General features: G+C 41.0%; 1 protein-coding gene across 1 annotated transcript in view; it reads right to left on the minus strand.

The window, feature by feature from the left end:
- plxdc2b (plexin domain containing 2b) overlaps positions 1-22,822 on the minus strand; it is a 139,529-nt gene that overhangs the window by 29,726 nt on the left and 86,981 nt on the right. The window contains exons 6-8 of the mRNA XM_084048773.1: positions 13,641-13,759; positions 10,052-10,151; positions 1,296-1,391 (exon numbers count right to left, since the gene is read on the minus strand). Coding sequence (XP_083904899.1) covers positions 1,296-1,391; positions 10,052-10,151; positions 13,641-13,759 — 315 coding nt within the window. The remainder of the gene's footprint in view (positions 1-1,295; positions 1,392-10,051; positions 10,152-13,640; positions 13,760-22,822) is intronic.

A 22,822-nucleotide genomic window follows, 5' to 3' on the forward strand; every position in this document is an offset into this window, starting at 1 on the left:
GGAAAGGACAGAATCGGTCAGAACTCAAACAATGTAGTTCATATACTCAACACGATTACGGAGGGGAATATGTACTTGGACCTCAGTCATAATGTCCTGCTTATGCTTTTGTTTTATGTTAATTTGCCATTTTGAAACCAGAAGCACATTCCTGGTTTCACATTTCCAAGACTATGGGCCTTATCCACAAAGTTCTTCGTAAATTACTATATTTTATTATCGTAGGTCTGTTCCTAAGTAAAGACCAACGTCGGATTCATTAATTTGCAAGCAGATGTGAGGGGACATAATTTAATTGACTACATTTAAAACACACTTGTGCCAGTGAGTACCCTCCTCTGTGCCAATGTTGGCAGCCTACCCCTGCCTTGATTTGTGCGCGTCACAGGTGTATCAGATGATGAATTCCACCATCAAATGTGCGTTCATTATGATGTGTGCATCATTTCCATTGTTCCACGTCCCGTTTAACACCATACTAGGCAACCGGATGGATATCCAACGTGAAACAGACTTCACCGCGGTGAAAGTAGTTCACGTAGTTCAACGCTCATCAAAAAGAACAGATCCACAAGCTTACAAATCTTTGCATTGCAACACCTTGACAGCTTGTAGATCTGGTGTATTTGGCAAGCGAGTCCCTCGTGCGATGGATCAGCTGAACGTGAGGGTGAATGAAGTATCGCTCTCATGTGTAAATGAGAAGAAGAAAGTTTATTTTTTGCTCACTGTTGCTGAGGTAGAAAACAAAAAGGACGATGGAACAGAGGGCACAGAACGCTGCTATCCGATAGATAATGGATCAGAGCTTTATTGATCGCTGAGGGGAAATCCGTCCTTTGGATTAACACATCCTATCCGCTGTCCAGCCTATCGGGATGGGGAATGGAGTAATGGACACAGATTTGACCCCAGGCCCCATTCATCAGATGGTAAGACTTTTTGTGGCGTTCATGTGATCATCCAGATTCATGATCGCTATTAGAGATTAATAACTACCACAATGTTGGAAGTGCGCCTGCACCTTAATGGTGCAGGCGAGAATGGTGCTAGAGGAAATGTAATGGGTTCACTCAAATTGTTAAGGTTCATCCTCCCGAGTGCATAAATGCGCTCAGCAAATGCCATGGCAATCCATGCGTAGTCCAAATACATGAGCAAGCATATTCAAACCTGGGCTAAACAGATATTTATTCCAGTTTTGTATACATTTGACAGCTAGGGGCCTAATGTGTTTGTCATGTATGATGGCATGCTTTGGACATAAATATGAGTGAAAAATACATTCTCCTTACTGGGTAAAGGCATCATCTCCACTGCTGTCGAATTGGTGATCTTAGTCTTAGTCAGCTCCACACGATGGTACTCGTATATCGTTCTCCGCCTCACATCTAGATTGCAGCAAGAGAAGGAAAACAGAAAGAAAAATGGGGGGGGGGGGGGGGGGGTGTTAACCATCACAAACATTCCTTTGGGAGATAAAACTGGGACAAGTGGTCCCCGCAGAAAGAGGGGTGAGGGAAAGGGAGGCAGAATGAGGTCATGTTGGGATGATGCTACCGCAGCACTTTATTTCTCTCCCTCCCTTTGTGCCATGGAGACAGACTACAACTTGCCAAAAAGCGGATGGGAGAAATCTCCCCTGGAGCTGATATAAATCAGCTCGCACGTTGAAAGGCTCTTGCCGAGTCGCAGTCATCAGCCAAGGTAAGATGAAGCGATTGATTAGATACATCACTGACTCTCATCGCTCCGCGGCCCTTATAACTCAGCCGCTGTAAAATGCGCCGCTTGCTTTTGCTGGTCATGTACGGCATCTTCCTCCGGCAGTGTGCAGTGAAAAGAAAAACCGGGAGGGATCACATAAATCCCTCTTAATAACAACTTGGAAAAGAATTGCCATGCATAATCCCATAAGTGTTACAGATCTGATTATAATTGCTTGGTAGCCTGTACTGCTAATACCTTGGTAAAGTTAAACCCATAATGGGATTTGTATGTGGCATGAAATAAATCGTCAAATCTATAGAATATGTCACACAGATACATTGTGGTGCTCGTCATGTGACGTTGCTTATTATACAACAGGTAGTTCCGACCAAGCAATCTGATTGGTTGAAATAGCTTTCTAGCCGTGCTTCAAACCAGCATCATAGCACGGGCCGAATCACATTAATAAATCACTCCGCACTGCAGTCCGCGCCTGCTTAGACCATATATGGCACAGCTGTGCTGTGACGTCACGCTGTCCCACGGTACGAAAACAAACAGAGAGTATCCTGACCCACCGCCGCCACCGGAGAACAAACAGCTACGCAAAATGGACTATGTTGTTAATTTTGATTCGTACGAAGGTATCACACGGCGAAAATAGCCGATCTACAAGTTCACAACGCGACGCGTTCGGCTATTTTCGGCTATTTTCACCGTGTGATACCTTCGTACGACGGAGCATATAGCCTACTGGAATCAGCTGTGTTGTGCCTCAGCTGTGTTGTGCGCTCTGAGGCACTCAGAGCGCTGCAACAGGGACTATTTTGTCTCAGTCAAATAAACTCTTCTCTTTACAGGGAAACATAATAGCGAAACATTTTTATTATGAATTGCCCCACAATATGAATACATTTGGATGTGTTTTGTTGGTAACTGTTGTATAATCGCAATATTACACTTGAGGGTGTGCTTTACCTTACATTATTGGCACTTCAGTGATGCTGGCGGAACTCGGCTGTGCCTCGTTCCTGACCGCATCACTGGCGTGCCAATAATGACGGTAAAGCACACCCTCTCGTGTAATATTGCTTAAATACATCATAATCTCTCAAGAGTCAAGACCTGTTTCGCACAACAAAACTTTTTTTCTTGTTTTTCTATCGAATGGCTTCCCAGATTGTATTTGCTTGGCCAACGAGCTAGAAAATTGAAATTCAACACATTGGACGCTTTAAGCTTCGAGTCTGTCTGCCACTGAAATCCATAATATTTCTGTTTAAATAAGTTACTACAGTTTTACCCTCATGGATTAGTTTTATTGTGGGAATTCAAGGATGGCGTTAAGTTTTGTGATGATGTGGTGTTGCCTGCTTGCTTGTAGGGATGCAACAGTTAATAGAACTAATTGATTTAATCAATTATAAAAAAGAATCAAGTATTAATCTATACCTATTTTGGGCAATTTATTTTAGATGAAAAGTTTGATAAAGATGTTTACAAATTGAAAAAGTAGTTAAAAATAGCTGATCAACAAGCTCACAACACGTCGCAAAACACGTTGCATTGTAGATGTTGCTTGTAGATATTGCAATAGCATACATAGCTATTTTCAAAAACATTGCGCAACACCGTTGGGTGATGAGAAGCTACAGTAAGTAAAGTTAAGATTGCCCTTCCATCTTCTTCGCCTCTCTTCTCTTCGTTAGTGACTGACTTCCTCTTGGCAGATTTTGCGAAGGAAACAAGCAACAAGGTCTATGAAAACAAGCCCAAAAGAAGCGACTAGGCTTTGAAAATGACAGATTGACAAGCTCACAGCGCGTTGCCATGCAACGTGTTGTGAGTGCTATTAAAAAAAAAGAAAGAGAAAAATGTAGTAATTTTGGAATATTTTTTGCAACATTTTAAAACCACAAATCTTGTATGGGGGGGGGGGGGGGGGGGTCCCTGGCACAAAAGTCTGCGGAAAAATAACATATTCATCTGGGGGTCCTTGCCATGAAAATGTTTGAGAACCACTGGCTTAACAACATACTGAAAGGAAACAAGCCCAAATAAGCAACTACACTTTAGAAAAAAGCCCAAATTATACCAATGTTTACAAGCGACTTTACAGAAAAAACAAGCCCAAAGTCGCTTATAATAAGCGGACATGGCAACACTGGTGTAGATACTACAGCAGTGTGGAGGTGGCGGAGGAGGGAAGCTGCAAATCAGAGCAATTACCGGCCTGTATCAGCCGCGACATAAACAAGGCCTAATGAGGATTTAGCGACCCACCACCAATGCTATCAAAGAGAAGAAGATTTACACAAACTGTGTTATTAATTATGCACAAGAGGGTCAATTAGCCCATAATCAAATTAAAGCCACACTCAGGGAAAAAAGACAACGAGTGCACTGGCAGAGCCAATGTTCTCCAAGAATACAATGAAAAGATACCAGAAAAAAACATGTATCATATCAACATTTATCAGGCATGGAAATCACAACTACAGCTGGCCTTATTATTCCTTATTCATCCTTCGCTAAGAATGGATAGAAATGAATGGAAATCAATTAAAATGTGTGGCAAAGTAAAATAAATCTATAACAAAATAATAAGGGAGTAAAGATTGAAGTGGGACAAATACCCAGGCAGAGTCTCATTACCCTTTGATCAAACAGTGCTCTGGTTGTAATGATTGCTTACACAGCACAATATCCAGCTGGAAAACAAGAAGAATGTGTTCTGTAAAAAGAAAATATTCAGTTTCTAACCTTGCAATGACAAATGTCTCGAGTCTCACCGCAATAGCTCCTGGAAAGGTTTGCCATCATTCTAAATTAGAAGCAGGTTCATATAGTATACTGTCTGGACATAAGCTGCCCTGGAAGAGGTTTTGATGTATGTTGGCTGCCCCAAGTGGCAGCGAGAATTAACAGTTTTGACACTCGCACCATTTGTCGTACCAGACCTCTGAGGCTCATTCATCTCGTCGAGATGAAAACCTTTCATTGCAAAGATATTATGCATTCGTATTTCTCTGCTCCTGGGATGCACCAGAACAGATCTGTGCAAACATGACACAGATACTGAGCTTGCAAACCCTCATTAGGGCAGAGCCTAGTGATATACAGTTATTACAATCCATGAACATGAGAATATACGTATTAATCTGCATCGACTGAGATGCTGACATTAATTGACGCCTAATTGCTACAACTGGAGGAGACTGGGGAAGGTGGTGGGAGGTTGTTCACTGACAAGCAGGCAGTTGTAGCGCAAGAGCCGCCTGCAGAGTATTTAAAAATGAGCGACAAATGAAAACTTAAACTTTAAAAATGCTGACTTCTACTATACTGTGTAATTACTGACTCTCAATATCTTGCAGCTGATAATAATATGAGAAGCAGAATCCAATTTAATTTGAAAGTCCAGTCCATCTATAAATCCAGGCACACACACACACAAGTACGGTAGGTATGAAACAGAATTAGTTTTTGGGGAGTTTGAGAAACTCATACGAAGAATAATGCTTTGAGCGTGATTCATAATGCATAAGCTGGCCCATATCTGCCTTGGGAATTAAACCAAAACTCCAGGTCCATCACCTGACATTCTAATTATGTTCCATGGCACAAGACACCCAAATATACTCTTTCTGTGCATAATCTTATCCCCTGGGCCATGGGCCTGCTTTGCCTCGTGGAGATAGCATCAAATGTTTTGAGTATTCAAAATAGATTGGCTTAAAATGAATGCTGAATTTGCCTTTTTTTTTAGAGAGATCTGAACACTACAGGCTATCATTATTTTAGTTTTAGTATGTCCAAATCCACACCCGTCTTCCTTTCGAATGTTCTACATGATTTATCTCAGCCCAGCAACTTCTGCTATTTAGATATGGTAAGTATTTAGATGTTGCATGTTATTTAGACTAGGTTTGACATTTACCTGGTATCCTCCTAGTTACTTAGCACTTCATAGTTTCCTTCGCACTCCATTTACTTGGTCATTTTCCCTGTCGTTATAGGGTTAACGCCATTTACGCCGATCTTGCACTTTGGAAGTCGCTCTGGATAAGAGCATCTGCTAAATGCCAAAATTGTAAATTGTAGCTTAAAGGGACTACACCATGCATTTTAACTTTTCCTTCTTTTTTGTGTGTTTTTGGTCTCCCCTACCTCTTCCATCCCAGAAAATACCCCAGTTTGAGCACTCAGGCTTTCACAGCATATCAGGGGTTTTGTGTAAATTGGTCTTAAAACAGGCCAACTGATTTTCGCCCGTTTGTGACGTCACATACAAAACCAACTTTTTTTTTTTTACTTTTTCCACACAGAACCAGGAGATAACATGCATACAAACTGTCTCAATAGCGCCACGTGCCAAATAAGGACAATGTGGTATTGCAGGTGAAAGTGCTTTATAAGCCAGAGAGCCAGAGAGAAGTTAGTTGGAATGAGTATATCTGAGGCTTGATTTAGGCTCAAACCTTTTGAAACACATTTGAGCGACATAAACAATATAATATTAAATATTAAACATGTTTTTTAAATGCATAGTGTAGACCATTTAAATATAGCACAGGCACTTCTTATCCAGTGTCATTGATAATGAGTAAACAAGCATTATGCAGGTTCTGTGTCTTGCTCAAGGACATTTCTGACAAGACCTGTGGCTGTTGATTAGCGCAATGGTCACATTTAGTATGAGATTATGGGACAGTCTTTGATGAAAGCACAAGGCCACTCTATCCACCGTGCATGTGATATACTGTATGTTATATGGTATATGGTATATATGTAAGTAGAATAAATCCTTGCATTAAAAAGATGATCCCCTTCACTATGAAATAATACATCGGTTATTTGGGATTGGGATCGAAAAATGCATTCTGTCTAGAAGCAGAGTTGTGAAATACAGAAAAATCTTTCTTCAAGAATGTCCCTCAGAGTCAGCAGAGTTTCCAACCCACTTTTCTGCATGCCGACCGAGTGCTCTAATTGACTGGAACTATAGGTAACACAGCAATCGATACTGCAGCACTATCTGTTCTACAGCCTGGCCATGGACTGGAATGTGAAAGAAAATCCGGTTCTTTCAAGAAACCTGATGATTCTTTCTCGAGACAGGGAGTCCATCCCAAATTCCACACGACAAAAGGGTTTATTAACTCAGTATATTCTGAAATTCAACATGTTCACTCTAAAGACATGGGTTTTAAATAAAATATGCCATATCCTGATAGCTATATCCTGGAGCAGAACAAAATGATTCAATTTCAATGTGCTGTCGAACATGAACTCATGAGGAAGTTTGACAGCAGGCAGCAGCCCCATGATGCAAATTCTGCCCTTTTCCGTTCAGACACCCCGAACAGCTGCACTTTGCAAATATCACCACTTCTACATGCTGCTGCAACCACACCGCTGCTTTCAGTTCAGAAAGTTGCAAGTACAACACTTCTGTATGTTTACAGCGAACCGCAGGAAGTCTTCCTCTTGACCATGAGTTTTGCTCAACCAGTGTTTCGTTCATTTAACCCATTAAGACCAGGGACGCATCTGTGTCATTTTTAGATTTCTTTGGCTATTCAAAAAAATAGCAGATATACAAGCTCATAGCGCTTAGAGCTCATAGAGCTTGTAGATCTGCTATTTTTGAAAAAAGATTGTGGAAAATGTGTGCAAATCTTTGAATATATTTATATATATATATATATATATATATATATACATTTCTAACTCAAATCTTTGCTTCTGGGGGTCCCTGGAACAAAATATTTTGAGATGGGGGAGGTCCACAGACAAATACATATCATTTTGGGGGTCCCTGAAATGAAAAAAGTTTGAGAACCACTGATATAGCAACATAAGTTTAAGAACATTTTTAAAAATGTTATGATTTAGAAGACATTTGTAGAATTCCCAGAAGCAAAAATTTGAGAAAGAATGTTCGCTTTAAAATATAAATATTCAAAGATTTGCAAAAAAAAAAAATGCCCAAAGAAATCTTAACATGACACAGATCCGTTCCCGGTCTTAATGGATTAATGGAAACCCCCACACAGATAAATGCAACATAGACAGCCGTTGGCTCGTGAAAGAGATCTGTGTGGGTTTGAGCAGCAGATGGGGGGATGAGGTGTAGTAGAGTCAGCAGAGTCAGGTCTGTGGTGGAGGCAGAGTCAGCACAAAAAGGCCGTTTGAAGTCGAGTATCTGAAACAGGAAAAAGGGGGTCCGAGGGGGCCAGAGGAGAATATCTGGCCTTGGGTCTCGTCTTTCATGTTCGGCACTCAAACGGATGCCAGTCTCAATCTCCACACACATCCAGGGACTTTATCACTCCCTATAGCTTGGTAGTCAGAAACTTTTTTTTTGTTTTAAGTCCCGCTGAGCCGAAGATTACAGAGGCTCCAACGAGGGTTTATTATACAAAGCCAGTGGTGGAAAGTAACTCATTACATTTACTCAAGTACTGTAGGCTACTTAAGTACAATTTTGAGGTACTTTTACTTTACTTGAGTATTTCCACTTTTACTTCTACTACACTACATCTCAGAGACAAATATTGTACTTTTACTCCACTACAATTAGCCTATTTGAAAACTTTAGTTATAGTTACTTTGTAGATTTGAAATATTATTACAAAACATACATTAATCACTTTAGCTCCTTTGAAAATAGCAGATCTACAAGCTCACAACGCCTCGCACCGCGATGCGTAGTACTTTTTCCACCACTGATACAGAGGAACAAATTCAAGGGGCAAAACTTTCATCGATGCAAAGATTCTGCAGAAAAGAACGCTTTGGACAGAAAACAATGTTATCTCTGCCTATCTCTGCATGAATCAGGATTGTTGTATTAACTCCTAAACCAAAACATACAACCTCATAAATTCAACATGTGTGAAGTTGTATGTTCAGAATGCATTCAGACAGATAATACAGTTGTGGTTCTCAAAGTGGTGTCCGGGGAGCCCCAGGGGTCCTTGAAGGGGTTCCAGGGGGTCCCCAGCTAAATCATTGATAGTAAACCAATTGGACCCCTTACCAGCCTGTAACTCTGAGTTATGGGGGGGTCCGTGGCCTAATCCATACCAAACTGGGGGTCCTTGAAATAAAAGTTTGAGAATCACTTATCTGATAATTACAAATGATCAGTAACCGATAGAATATCCACCACTCTCAGCCAATCAGGACACAGAACCATCAACGGTTTTATATTGTGGCAGCGGCTGAAAATTGTAAAAGCGACAGACAGAACAATCAACCAACAGACAGACCGACCAACAGAGTAGCTTACACCAGCTCTTTGGTTGCAGCTAAAAATCCCAGCACACCAAGTGCTTTCCCATCCAATTCCACAAATCAGACACCGAAAGAGCAACACCATTTCTCGTACGACAAGCAATATTTATAAGATATTAAGTGTGACAAATAACATTCAAACCAAGTTTCACTCGTGCAAACCGACGCACACACTGCGTAAATCGCCGAAAAAATCGGGTTTGACAACTCATTATATTGACTTGAAAAAAAATCTTAAGAGCATATGACTGTGGCTGAAAAAAAAGAGGGCTTGGAAGTTTCTCCTCTTTGCCCGGGGTTGTTTCAGCTTTAATGGGCGTAAATTGGCAGAACTGAGAAGCGAGAGACTGATCTGGAGCCGAGCCCATAGACCTCCCCACTGTGAGAGGTGGAATGGAGCTGTGCTCGGGGAGGAGGTGGTGACAACCAGAGCCAGAGTGAAACAGCAAAAAAAGCCAGAGGCCCGGCCCGCTGCCTGCCTGCCTCTCTGTGGCTGTCAGACACAGTTTAAAGTGTAAAACAATACAACACATAACAGCAAAAAAAGAAAGTTTTGGGTGGCTTACCAAGAACACTTACTCAAAGAACGGTGCACACACAGTAAAATCTGGAAAAGTTAATTGAACTCTGAGACTGTGTGATAAAGCAAGGGGATTAAAGAAGATTAATTAAGGATTTAATGTCAGGTCAGTGGACATGAAGTGGGATAGTGGATATTGTCGCCGTGGAAACCTTGCGTGTCCAAAGCCGTTCCTTTTTTATCATAATCTTTTTAAAGGTTTTAAATTGTGAAAATAGCCAATCTACAAGCTCACGATCGCGAGGCGTCGTGAGCTTGTAGATCTGCTATTTTCGCTACTTTTATGCAACACTCTTGCATGATGAAGTAGGACGTTAATGTACAAAAAAAACATAAAAAGTACAAACATGAAGATATGAGGTTTCTGCCCGACAACACTGATATACACCTGTCTCTGAGGTTATGACTATATTATCTGTGCTATCACTGCTAAGTGGTGTGTGGTTGCTGGACACTCACTGGGTATCTGCTGGATTCTGTGGACCACCACAAAGGCGTCGGACAGGCCCACCTTCACCGGGTGATTGACGGAGCTGATCTGTGACACCTCAATTGGGATCTGAAAAGGAAACGAGTGACGGGGTAAAAAATCAATTAACAATTAAGTCCCCCATTTGTCAGTCTGTAGCCACAGTCCATACAGGACCAAGTACCGCGAGCCTGGCACAGGCCCTCGCGCTGAAATAAAGAAGATACAGTGAGCAATTATAACCAGGGTAAATGGGGGAATATAATTAGATATAGTCATACTTAAGTTCATGCTGAACTGGAGTCTCTATTCACAGAGAGTAAGAGGAGATGCTTCATACTGCATTTATCATGTTAATTGGGTGGACCAGGGTTTGCTGAAGACCGGTGTGCAAATCTGATGCAAACCACAGCATTTCAAATGCGAGTATAACACAAACCTAAAACACGCACGCACGCACGCACGCACGCACGCACACACACACACACACACACACACACACACACACACACACACACACACACACACACACACACACACACACACACACACACACACACACACACACACACACACACACACACACACACACACACACACACACACACGGGTGAGTGGACTGGGTAATGGATGGTGTATATACGAAGCACTGTGTGTCTGGATACATGCAAATAGATACTTGCATAATGCATTCCCTCGCATAGACCCAAACACCGAATGCAAGATAACTTGGCAAGTAATAATTGACTCCCCTCAGAGAAAATTGTCCGAAACAAGAGGCGCAAATGACTGTGAGTATTGCTTTGGAAAAACATTATTCTGATGCAGAAAGGACCAAACACGGGCCTATAATATGGCAGCCCTGGCACTTAGGGTTTATATATTATATACAGTACCAGTTAAGAGTGTTTTCGAAGTGAATGTAGTGAATTTACATGACATCGCTGGAGAGGAGGAGCGGGTTACTCTGGGGAGAAGTATCCAATGATTGGAATGAGTTTGAGAAAATAGTCCAAAACTGCTACGCAAATAAATGACTGTGTGTGAGTACTTTGGCAAAACATATTATGATGCAGAAAGGACCAAACACGGGCAATTCTAGCCCTGGCACTTAGGGTTTATATATACAGTACCAGTTAACCCATTAAGACAGGGAACGCATCTGTGTGTCATTTGAAGATTTCTTTGGCCATTCAAAAATAGCAGATATACAAGCTCGATATGAGCTTGTAGATCTGCTATTTTTGGAAAAATCGTGAAAATGTGTGCACATTTTTGAATATATATATTTTTTTTTAAAGCAAAAATGTTTTAACTCTGTTACAACTTCTGGGAGGGGGGTCCCTGGAACAAAATATTTTGAGATGGGGGTCCGCGGCCAAATACATATCATTTTGGGGGTCCTTGCCATGAAAAAGTTTGAGAACTACTGATTATAGCAACATCAATTATTTCAAAAAACTGTTTTCAAACATTTGCATTTTTCAAAAATAGCTCGTAGCGTGGCACTCCACGCTATCTTTGGGCTTTTTAATAGCCCAAAGAAATCTTAAAATGACACACAGATGCGTTCCCGGTCTTAATGGGTTAAAGTGTTTTCGAAGTGAATATAGTGAATTTACACGACATCGCCGGAGAGGAGGAGCAGGGCTACGCTGGGGAGAAGTATCCCGTGATTGGAATGAATGCTTACAGGAAAAGTGAGACGGAGGAGGTGCTCAGCACGAGCTAACAGGCCTTACGGCGAGCAGCGTTCCGGTAATAACTCCAATTACATGTAATGGTCAGGGCTTTAGTTCTTACAGAACAATAACGCTGACATGAGATATTCCATGGGAAGAACCGGGACTGCTCTTTTAACCCTTTAAGAGCGGGAAAGCATCATCTGTGTCATTTTAAGATTTCTTTGGCTATTCAAAAATAGCAGATATACAAGCTCCTGGCACGGCACCGAGTGCCGCGCTATGAGCTTGTAGATCTGCTATTTTTGAAAAATGTTGAAAATGTGTGCAAATATTGGAATATATATTTTTGAAAGCGAACATTTGTAAAATATTTAGTTCCAGTGACCCCCAGAAGCAAATATTTGAGTTACAAATGTCCGCTTAAAAAAAACAACAACAAATATTTGCAAACATTTTCCTGATTTAAAAAAAAATAGCAGATCTACAAGCTACGAGCTCGTAGATCTGCTATTGTTGAATAGCCAAAGAAATCTAAAAATGACATGCAGATGTGTTCCCGGTCTTAATCGGTTAAAATCACTTAATTAAACGCTGAGAAATACGGCGCTATTAAGTCGAGAGTTCAGTCAGTCGAGAGTGTGGATGAGCTATTGGGCACACCAATCATACCACATCTTGGTCTTGTGTTTTATTTTATCTCTTTGGACCAGAGCCCGCTAATAAAGATTTGATTGATTGATACGATGGTCATACTGTACATAAGGGGGCTACTTCACTTTATTTTAAGACTATATAGTCACTGTTACTGACTATTGTTCTGTATTTGCTCTGTTTCTTATTAAATTTAATTTCTTGTCCTCCCGCCTTCCGCCCACAGGCAACTTTAAATGTAAAAAGCTCACTAGACACACATCACAAAAAAATCTAATAAACGTAATCTCTCTCATATGTGTGTGAGTGAGATGCTGCCTGCATACTGTAAGTTCAATCACCGTTTGCAGCTAAATGAAGCATATGGAAACGGTACAGGGACATTAGGTCATATTTTCTTAGGCAGTGAAAGTCATTATATTGTCAGTCACAGTGGCGTCGCGTTATGAAGCCCAGGGTGAGGGGTGAGGGGCTCGTGAATGCAAACGCTTTATTTCATCAACTCAAATCAAGAGATGGAGGTACGGTGACGACATTAACGTCTAGAAAAGTACATGAGGCATTTCTTTCTTTCTTTTGTTTTGTTTTGTTAGAAAGACCAGGGTGAGGAGTTCATGGGAAAAATCACAGCAACTAGGAAATAAAATATATATATATCGTCTCTTATGTCCAAAACCTGGATTACAAAACCTGGATTTTGTCCTAAACCTGGATTTTGTCCAAAACCTGGATTTTGTCCAAAACCTGGATTTTGTCCAAAACCTAGATTCAAATAAAAAAACATCAAAAGTAGCAGATCGACAAGCTCAAAACGCGTCGCTTCGTGCCGTGTTTCGAGCTTGTGGATCTGCTACTTTTGATGTTTTTTTGTGACGCTGTAGTATGATCAAGTAGAGCGTTAAATTTACGAAAAAACTCAAAAAGTTGGAATATGGAGATAGGAGTTTCCTGCTCGACAACAGTGATGCACTGTGTATAAAGGAGACGCCAGGAGATCTTGTTTCCCTGTGCGATTAATAAACCCAAAAATATATGTTTGTGTCACGGTTACATAACCGTGACACGCGCGAATATTACGCAGTGATGAAGCAATACAATTTTTTATTTGGAACAAGGTCGAGTAAACAAAACTACCAGTAGGCACTTGAGCACAGACTACTTCACTGTGTGAGGAAAGAACCCATTGCACAAAGGCAGAACATTTGACAAAGAGAGAGAGACAGAAGAGAGTTTAAAGGCTGACCTCCTTGTAAGCGAAGATGATCCTGCCGTCGTTGTGGAGCGTGGCTTGGAACGTGAAGCTGCCCAGGTTGTAGCTGTCCTGGAGATGGACGTGGTCCCACTGGACCACTAGAGCAGTGCCTGTATAATCAGAACCAGGGGTGGAAGAAGTACTCACATTTCAGTATCAATTCTGCAATGTAGAAAAAACGGAATTAAAAAAATTACTTGAGTAAAAGTACAACAGTATTGGTATCAAAATGTACTTAAAGTACCAAAAGTATAGAAAGTACTCATTATGCAGAATGTACCATTTCACAAGGTTTCAAATGTATAAAAACTCTTTTAAAAATAGCAGATCTACAAGCACACTTGTAGATTTTGGGATTTTCAAACAGCCAAAGTTCAAATAGGGCTGAAGTGGTTAATGTATGTTTTGTAATCTATTATCAAAATCTACAAAGTAACTAGTTACTAAAGTTTTCAAATAATTGTAGTGGAGTAAAAGTATAATATTTGCCTCTGAGATGTAATGGAGTAGAAGTAAAAGTACAGAAAATTGGAAATACTCCAGTACACCACTGATCAGAACCACGCACGCACGCACGCACGCACGCACGCACGCACGCACGCACGCACACACACACACACACACACACACACACACACACACACACACACACACACACACACACACACACACACACACACACACAGTTTATGACCACAGAGAATCACAAAGAACCACATCGAATCAACCACATGCACAGTAAAAATTCTGACAGTTCATTTAACTCTGAGAGTGTACACATGGACCCTTAAGTGTCCCCCCATGTGGTTCCATTTGTCCACTCTTAAGAACTAAATGAACACACAGGATTTTTACTGTGTGTGAACCACATGTGCACTAGCAGCACAATCCACACAAAGCCACCCCTGATTGGAATCAACACACATACAGAGGAGTCATGCAGAGACGAAGAGTCGACATGCAACTCGTGCATCGTTTGATTCAAACAAAACAACTTGTATGACAAAGAACTTTGTCATTAGCCTTCATCCATAGTCAACCCACTGGGCCTGCATGGGCCAGATTAGAACAGTCGCACGTAGGGATGGGACGATAATCGTTATTCGTGCAGAGATATAAATGAAATTGTCCTCCATCATATTGATTGATGTACTTTATTTAGTAAGACATGAGAACAACAGTACATGGAAGTACAAATTCACAATACAGGGTCTACTAAACTGGAAGACTCATAAAGCACTAAGCTTGTTTAAAATGAGATCCCCACGCACACAAATCATGATGACATATAAGAGACAGACAGATATACACACTACTATACAGAACGTCATACAATCAGCTTACAGGTTACTGGTATGAAGAGTGAAAACTATGTACAAGAAAATATACACTAGGATGAATTAGCTTCTGTTGATCTGCAAATTCAGTACCACTTAAACCCTCTATACTTGATAAAACTGACCTGTTAAGAGCGCATTTGGTAGCTTGGAACTACAAGCTCACAACACGTTGCGTTTCAGTGCGTTGTGAGCTTGTGGGTCAGCTATTTTTGGCGAATGTTCCACCCAGAATAGGGATGTTGGGGGTTCAAGTGATTAACAAAAGTGCCATTTTAAGTTTTAAGCACATTTTCATTATCGCAATAATATTGCTAACCGCAATTATTTTTGCCACAATAATTGTGTCATGTACATGTAAGTTTCGTCCCATCTCTAGTCGCACGCGGCATACGGTATGATCTTCATGCCCCTAGACGGCAGGGTCTGCCCGCAATACTACTGTTTGGATTCAGCATGAACCTCAGAGAGACCCGATCGACGGGAAAAGCAACGCCTACCCCTGTAGCCATTTGGCGGAGCGCCGAGGCAATAAAGGTTTGTTAACACAACTAATCAATTTTTCCATCACACACCCGGAGCTCCTCTCTCTCCGTCCAAAATAAAGAGAAGATTTAGTTTCCCTGCTGACAGCCTGGAGGAGCACACAGCCATCTCTACTGTAGCTGCTATGGGAAGTCCCACAATAATTCACATGTGGCATGTGTTGCCCTGGCATGCGTTGGCAGAAGTGGCTCGGGAGGTAAGCAGTGTCGATTTCGTCGACTAAAACTATGAGGAAAGATGTTCGTCGACTACCTTTTTTCACTGACGAGAACTAAATAAAAACTAAATAAAAAATATAGCTGCAAGCAGCGATAATACGGGGCCAGTGAATAGAGAGAGAGAGAGACATGGAAACGGAATAGATTGAAGAGAGAGAGAGTGACATGGAAACAATAGATTGATGAGAGAGAGAGATGGAAACATAATGGTTTGATTGATCTCAACCTACTGCCATTAACAGGCAGTTCAAGGCAAGATCATAAACTCTTGCCTTCTTTCATGAACCAAGCCCCTGTTTCACTAACACTAAGATCACTCGTTCACAAACCATTTACCAATGAAGAAATTGTACATCTCCTCAGAACCAAAACTAGTGAAAGTAGCCGATCTACAGGCTCACAAACCATGAAAAGTTGTGAGATTGTAGATCAGCTATTTTCAGAATGAAGTATGTCATACGTTGAAAAAACGTACTCTCAAATAAGCATTTCAGGTTATCTTTACCATTTGCACATGTATTCATTGATACAGTCATGTTGTTTGCAATTCAACTTAAATTAAGTCTGCATCAAGTGAGGCTTGAACTGGCGACGTTGAGATATATTCATATAAGGGAGACGCCATTGGCCCAACAGACAAGTAACTGTGAAAAAGGAGATCACACAGATGATACAGTTTCACGCAAATAGCTGAAAAATCCTGGGTTTAAGTGTTTTTCAAACTGCTCAAAATTGCGGACAATCTAAGGGCGGAGCTTACTGGTCAAAGCGATAGATGTGTTCCTCATGAGTCAAGGCACATGTGTAAGCAAGTTTCACGACTTTCGGCCAAACGAGGCATGACTTATGCCTGTTTAAAGTCTGCCTTTTCAAAAAATTGCTATAGCGCCCCCTTTTGGCCAATTGGAGTAAGATTGGTTTCAGTGATATTTGGAATGACCCTGTACATTTCTGCAAAGTTTCAAAGAAATGTGAGTCTGCATGCATGTTTTAGGCACAGATGAATAATTTTCATAAAACTGTAATAGTTAAAAACTATCTCCTCCTGGGATTTTTGAGCAATCTGCACGAAACGTTTAACACTTGAACTTTGGACCTCTGCCTACAAAAATTTCCAACGGATTTTCCATAAGTGAAAAAATGCAGAAGTTAGGAGCCAATGACTGTTTTTCATATAATTCAAAATGGTGGAAGATCTAAAGGTCAGAGGTCAAAAGTCAGACCACGAAAGTTGTCGGGCATGAAGAGACGCATGTGTGTATCGAAGTTTCATGGTTGTAGGTCAAACAGGGCATGAGTTGTACCTGTTCAAAGTTGGCACTTTCAATTGAGTGCTATAGCGCCACCCTTTGACGAATGAGTGTGAGAATTATTTCTTGGTAGTTTTTCATGACCATCTACCATATGGCCGAGTTTCGTAAAAAGCGTATGCACGGTTAAGCCAGAACTGGCAAAAACAAGTATTTTTCAAACTGCTCAAAATTGCGGAAAATCTAAGGGCGGAGCTTAATGGTCAAATCGATACGTGTGTTCCTCATGAGTCAAGGCACATGTGTAAGCAAGTTTCATGACTTTCGGCCAAACGAGGCATGACTTATGCCTGTTTAAAGTCTGTATTTTCAAAAAATTGCTATAGCGCCCCCCTTTGGCCAATTGGAGTAAGATTGGTTTCAGTGATATCTGGAATGACCCTGTACATTTCTGCAAAGTTTCAAAGAAATGTGAGTCTACATGTATGTTTTAGGCGCAGATGAATAATTTTCATAAAACTGCAATAGTTAAAATCTATGGAATCCTGGGATTTTTGAGCAATCTGCACGAAACGTTTAACACTTGAACTTTGGACCTCTGCCTACAAAAATTTCCAACGGATTTTCCATAAGTGAAAAAATGCAGAAGTTAGGAGCCAATGACTGTTTTTCATATAATTCAAAATGGTGGGAGATCTAAAGGTCAGAGGTCAAAAGTCAGAGGGTGAAAGTTGTTCAGCATGAGGAGACGCATATGTGTATCCAAGTTTCATGGCTGTAGGTCAAACAGGGCATGAGTTGTACCTGGTCAAAGTTGGCATTTTCAATTGAGTGCTATAGCGCCACCTTTGGACGAAAGATTGTGAGAATTATTTTTTGATCGTTTTTCATGACCATCTACCATATGGCCGAGTTTCGTAAAAAGCGACAGCGCGGTTCAGCCAGAACTGCGAAAAGTGGCAGAAGTGACAGAATACTGCCAATAACAAAACAGGTCCAGAGCTGAGCTCTGGCCCCGTAACTAAGCCACGATGACTGAACCTAAGACTAAATATATTGACCATTTCGTCAACAAATAAAAACTAGACTAAAATGTTAAAGAGGGACTACAGTGGAGAAGAGATCCAGTAGAACTAAAAGACAAGTCATTTTATATTTGGTTGCACTCAGGTGTGTGCGCTCTGAAAATAGCAGATCTACAAGCTCTGCGACGCGTTGTGAGCTTGTAGATCGGCTATTTGCAGCATGAAACCAAGTGTATAATCAGCCATTACGACGCCATCAAGGCACCGCCAAAATACATTTTAGTCGACTAAATCAACTGTAGATTTAGTCGACTAAAATCTTATATTTAGTCGACTAAAACTAGACAAAAACTACAACTTTTCAGATGACTAGAATATGACTAAAACTAAATGGAATTTTATTCAAAAGACTATGACTAAAACTAAATCCAAATTTGCTGTCAAAATCAACACTGGTTGGCAGAAGTGGCTCGGGAGGTAAGGCGCGCCGGCTCAGGCTCCTCCAGACGCCGTGTGGGTAAAAGACACTAAACCCATTGCTCCCGACGGAGCAGGTTGGCATAGCTGCCTCCGCTGTCTGCGTGTGAATGTGTGTAGTGTGAATGGGTGAGTGTGAGGCGTACATTGTAAAGCACTTTGAGTGGTGGGAAGAAAAGAAGAGCGCTATATAAATGCAGTCCATTTACCACTTCTGGCACAGGTCGTGGCGGCAGCGTGCCCCTCGTTTGAGGACAGATGAAGAGGCACAGCAGACACCGTAAGGCCTCTGCACTGACGTTTAATGACTTAATGCTGTCAGGGTAAATGGCAAATGTACAGTACATACGGTACACTGGGTCTGGGTCAGGTAAGAGAGAGATAATGATTCATTATGAACAGTGAATAACGACCCATTTCAGTGTTTGGATGAAAACTAGCGGTGGGAGGACTTGAGGACAGGGGGAAGAGCGGTTAGGAGGGAATTAAGGCAGAAAAAGATGCGAGAGAAGGGACAGTATGTTAAATAGTGACTTAGACACCACTGTAAAGCCTAATGCAAGTCACAGGCCTACTTAAAATGCATTGAGTTCATGAGGGAAGGCTGCCATGCTATTTGGGGCTTCCTGGCTAAAAATACAGAGTACACACTGGCCTTGTTTCTTATTCTATTAAATGGCCCGGAGGCTGCATGACGAGAAACAAAACAAAATGCAGCCCTCCTCTACCAGCAGGCATTAGGAAGGAATTATTTTGTCCACAAGACACACTGTTTGTGCATGCATGATTGTGTGCATCTAACTTATATTAAAATAGGGTTGTGAGAGGACGGTGTGGGCGCCACAAAAGTAACCTGTGGCTTTGATTGGCCTACAAATGTCACAAAAAATATTCACAAACGTGACATCCGGATTTGATTGGCCAAGCCTTGCATGCCGACCGACTTGATGCCGGGCACCGCACTCCCTCGGGTCATCTATGACGCACTCGCCGAGTTTGAAGTCGGTCGGTCGGTCGGTCGGCTCTTGGGTCACATACGTCACATGTTACGGTAGGTCACATACTGTACGTTACATGCCCAAATATAGAGAACACTTAAACGTGGCCTGAAAATCTAGATGTGAAGGCGCCTACATCAGTATCACATATATATAGTATAATCATGAGTTCTTATAACCATAATTATACAGTGTTATAAGCAGATTATAATGCCTTATGTTCATAATCAATTATAGACATGGAATGCACTATAACTATACCTAAAGTTGACAAAGTTTGTCTTTTATGCATGCCCACACCCCACGTCCAATTATTGGATTGAAGCTGTCCAGAGTGGTGTGTTATGATCCGGGGGAAGGTCATGGACAACTTCTAAGAGAGCTAAAACATCAATCAAAGTCAAAATTACCATTGCTGGTGCAATAGATTTTTTGAAATATTTTATACCTTAATATTTAACTTTTTTAAACTTAAAAGTTTATACTGGAGGTCAGTGGATTGTCTGAAACTACAGATGACTGACATCATAAAGTAAATAATGTATCATAGTTTATAATTCATCACATGCCAAGCCTTCACTTCACAGAATGTCTGTGAGTTCCAGCAGTCTTAAAGGTGTAGTTAAATGAAAAATATGTTTTTCACACTTTTAGAGCATATCCGTGGTCATCTTATGGGCATACCTAACAATAAATGCCAAAATAATTGAAAAAAAAAAAGCCAATCTTAATTACTTCCTGTAAACAAAAACGTGCTAAGTGATGACATAACACAACTTTCATGAATATAAATGAATCTTGATTACATGCACCTGTGTGATTCCCATAGCTGCACGTTCTTCAAACACAGCTGATTTTAATTACAGAGCTACTCCGTTTTGAATTTCATTCAAGATGACTAATTTTAAACTTAATCTGCACACTAAAATATGTATCTGAAAACATTATAGGTTCGAAATAAGCCACGTAGTGGCAAACGTGCTTAACTGGCCGTCTCTCACTTGTAAACAAACACTAACCCTGTTGCAAACGGCTGAAGCGATTGAGATTCCAACGTGTCATAGCCTGTAGGGATGGGACCTTCTGATTGGTTGAGACGACGTTTCAGACTGAATCTTCAAAATAAAATGACCGAAAATGTCACTGCACTGCATCTTTAAGTCACATTTGCCAGGACAGTTCATCATTGACACTAAGGTAATACTTATATTTATCTATCTACAACTGTCACCCAGCATTTGTCGTTGGATAACCCTGTGGAGTGACGGAACCATGGACAATAATCTTTCTCTCTTTCAAATATAATGTATGTATACTGTGTATGCAATTACAAATGCATTGAGGTACTGTATGTTTAATGTGAAAAGCCTCGAGAGTCTCTGAGATGGCCAACATGCAGCTGGAGGTTCTGAGGCAGCAGACCATACAGTACAGTGCTTCTTGTTGATTGCATTGGCAGTGCATTGACTGATGGACAGGGCGGCAGGGAGCAGCCTAGCTGAGCATTGATCCCCTGCCAGTCTGGGTAAAGCCTGATGAGCTTCACTTGCAGAAGGTCAAACAGCTGGCTAACGTTCCTCACATCTCTACTGCAGCGGGTCCCTTTAGGACAGAAAGAACTGGCCCTTATGGTGGATGACCTTAAACAACAGATGGCGAAGGAAATGATGTGGGTTTCGTGGCAATTGGGGATGACAAAGTTATCAGATGGGATTGAGATTTCTTATTCCTGTAATGGAATAAGAGAGCCAAAATCATCTATCAAAGTCAAAGTTGCCTTCGCTGGTGTAACGGCTGGGATCCTTGATTATATACAAAAACATATGCCCCCATTCCTGGCCTGAAACCCAGTACACAGCTAAATCCAATTTTACACTTTCTGGGCCCAAGTATCTTCCACCAAGCGCAATACGGCGCAAAGCCAAAGCGCAATGATCATTACTATTTTCGGAACCGCGCAGTTCAAATGTTTACACCTCGCGCCCGTGTTGATAACAAATTATCTTTGCACATGGGGGGGGGTTGTTGGTCTAAAAACGAGGTGTGGTCTGCCATGATCAGAGCGCAATGGTATCTTTGTGTTTCCCCTTAAAGGGTAAGACCACTTTGGTAGAGGTTTGGGTTGTGTTGTTAACGTGCCATGATGTAACTCCAAAGGTGGACAAGAAATAAAAAATAATTGCTCCATTGATTAGAAATTGACAATTCAAAATATGCTCCTCATTGACTTATATTGTACGGTAAAACTGCTGTCAAAGTCACTCTTTTAGGACAAAAACGAACGCAAACAAAGTTGATTCAGACAATATAGAACATCACCAAACCCAGTACTGTTTTTTTTTTTAAATAAAAATGTCAACTTCCTGTTGATTTTGCCATTTTTAATAAGTAGAAAACCCGGACTGGATCGGCGGATCCGGATCCAGATCTTCAAATTGTAAAATCAACAGGAAGTTGACATTTTTATTAAAAAAACAAACAGTACTGGGTTTGGTGATGTTCTATATTGTCTGAATCAACTTTGTTTGGGTTCATTTATGTGCTAAAAGAGTGACTTTGAGAGCTGTTTTACCGTACAATGTAAGTCAATGAGGAGCATATTTTGAATTATCAATTTCTAATCAATGGAGCAATTATTTTTGATTTCTTGCCCACCTTTGGAGTTACATCATGGCAAGGTAACTACACAACCCAAACCTCTACCAAAGTGGTCTTACCCTTTAAGACCACATCCAAGCCGGTCTTATCGCTGGTGCAGTGACATCATTATATCACATTATAAACACTGCTCCTCTCAGAGATTTGTGTCCCCTTATCTACCATGTAATTAGCAATGAGAATGAAGCCGGCACACCTACCTCTTAACCCTTTAAGACCTGAGGCGATTCTTAAAAACAATCCTAACAGTTTTTGGAAAAAAAACGAAAACTTTTTTTTCAAGATTTTTCAAAAATAGCAGATCTACAAGCTCATATCGCGGCACTCGGTGCCGCGCTATGAGCTTGTATATCTGATATTTTTGAATAGCCAAAGAAATCTAAAGCGACACAGATGCGTTCCAGGTCTTAATGGGTTTTAAAGGCAATGGGATCCAACACTCTATGATTGATTTAATTAATGTAATGCCCGAAACACACCAATGACTAATTCAGGGCACCTTGGTGCCATGCACTGACATATAGCGCCCACATACAGTAACACACCATGTAAGTAGAAAAATTGCCATGGACACACCCCCGACACCAATTAGCATATTCCGTTCTGACTTTGCTCCTCCTGTTGTCTAAATAGGGCTTCAATTACAGTACATTAAGATACTGAC

The sequence above is a fragment of the Gymnoscopelus microlampas genome, assembly GCF_963454915.1.
Source record: "Gymnoscopelus microlampas genome assembly, chromosome: 22".
Classification (NCBI taxonomy): Eukaryota; Metazoa; Chordata; class Actinopteri; order Myctophiformes; family Myctophidae; genus Gymnoscopelus; species Gymnoscopelus microlampas.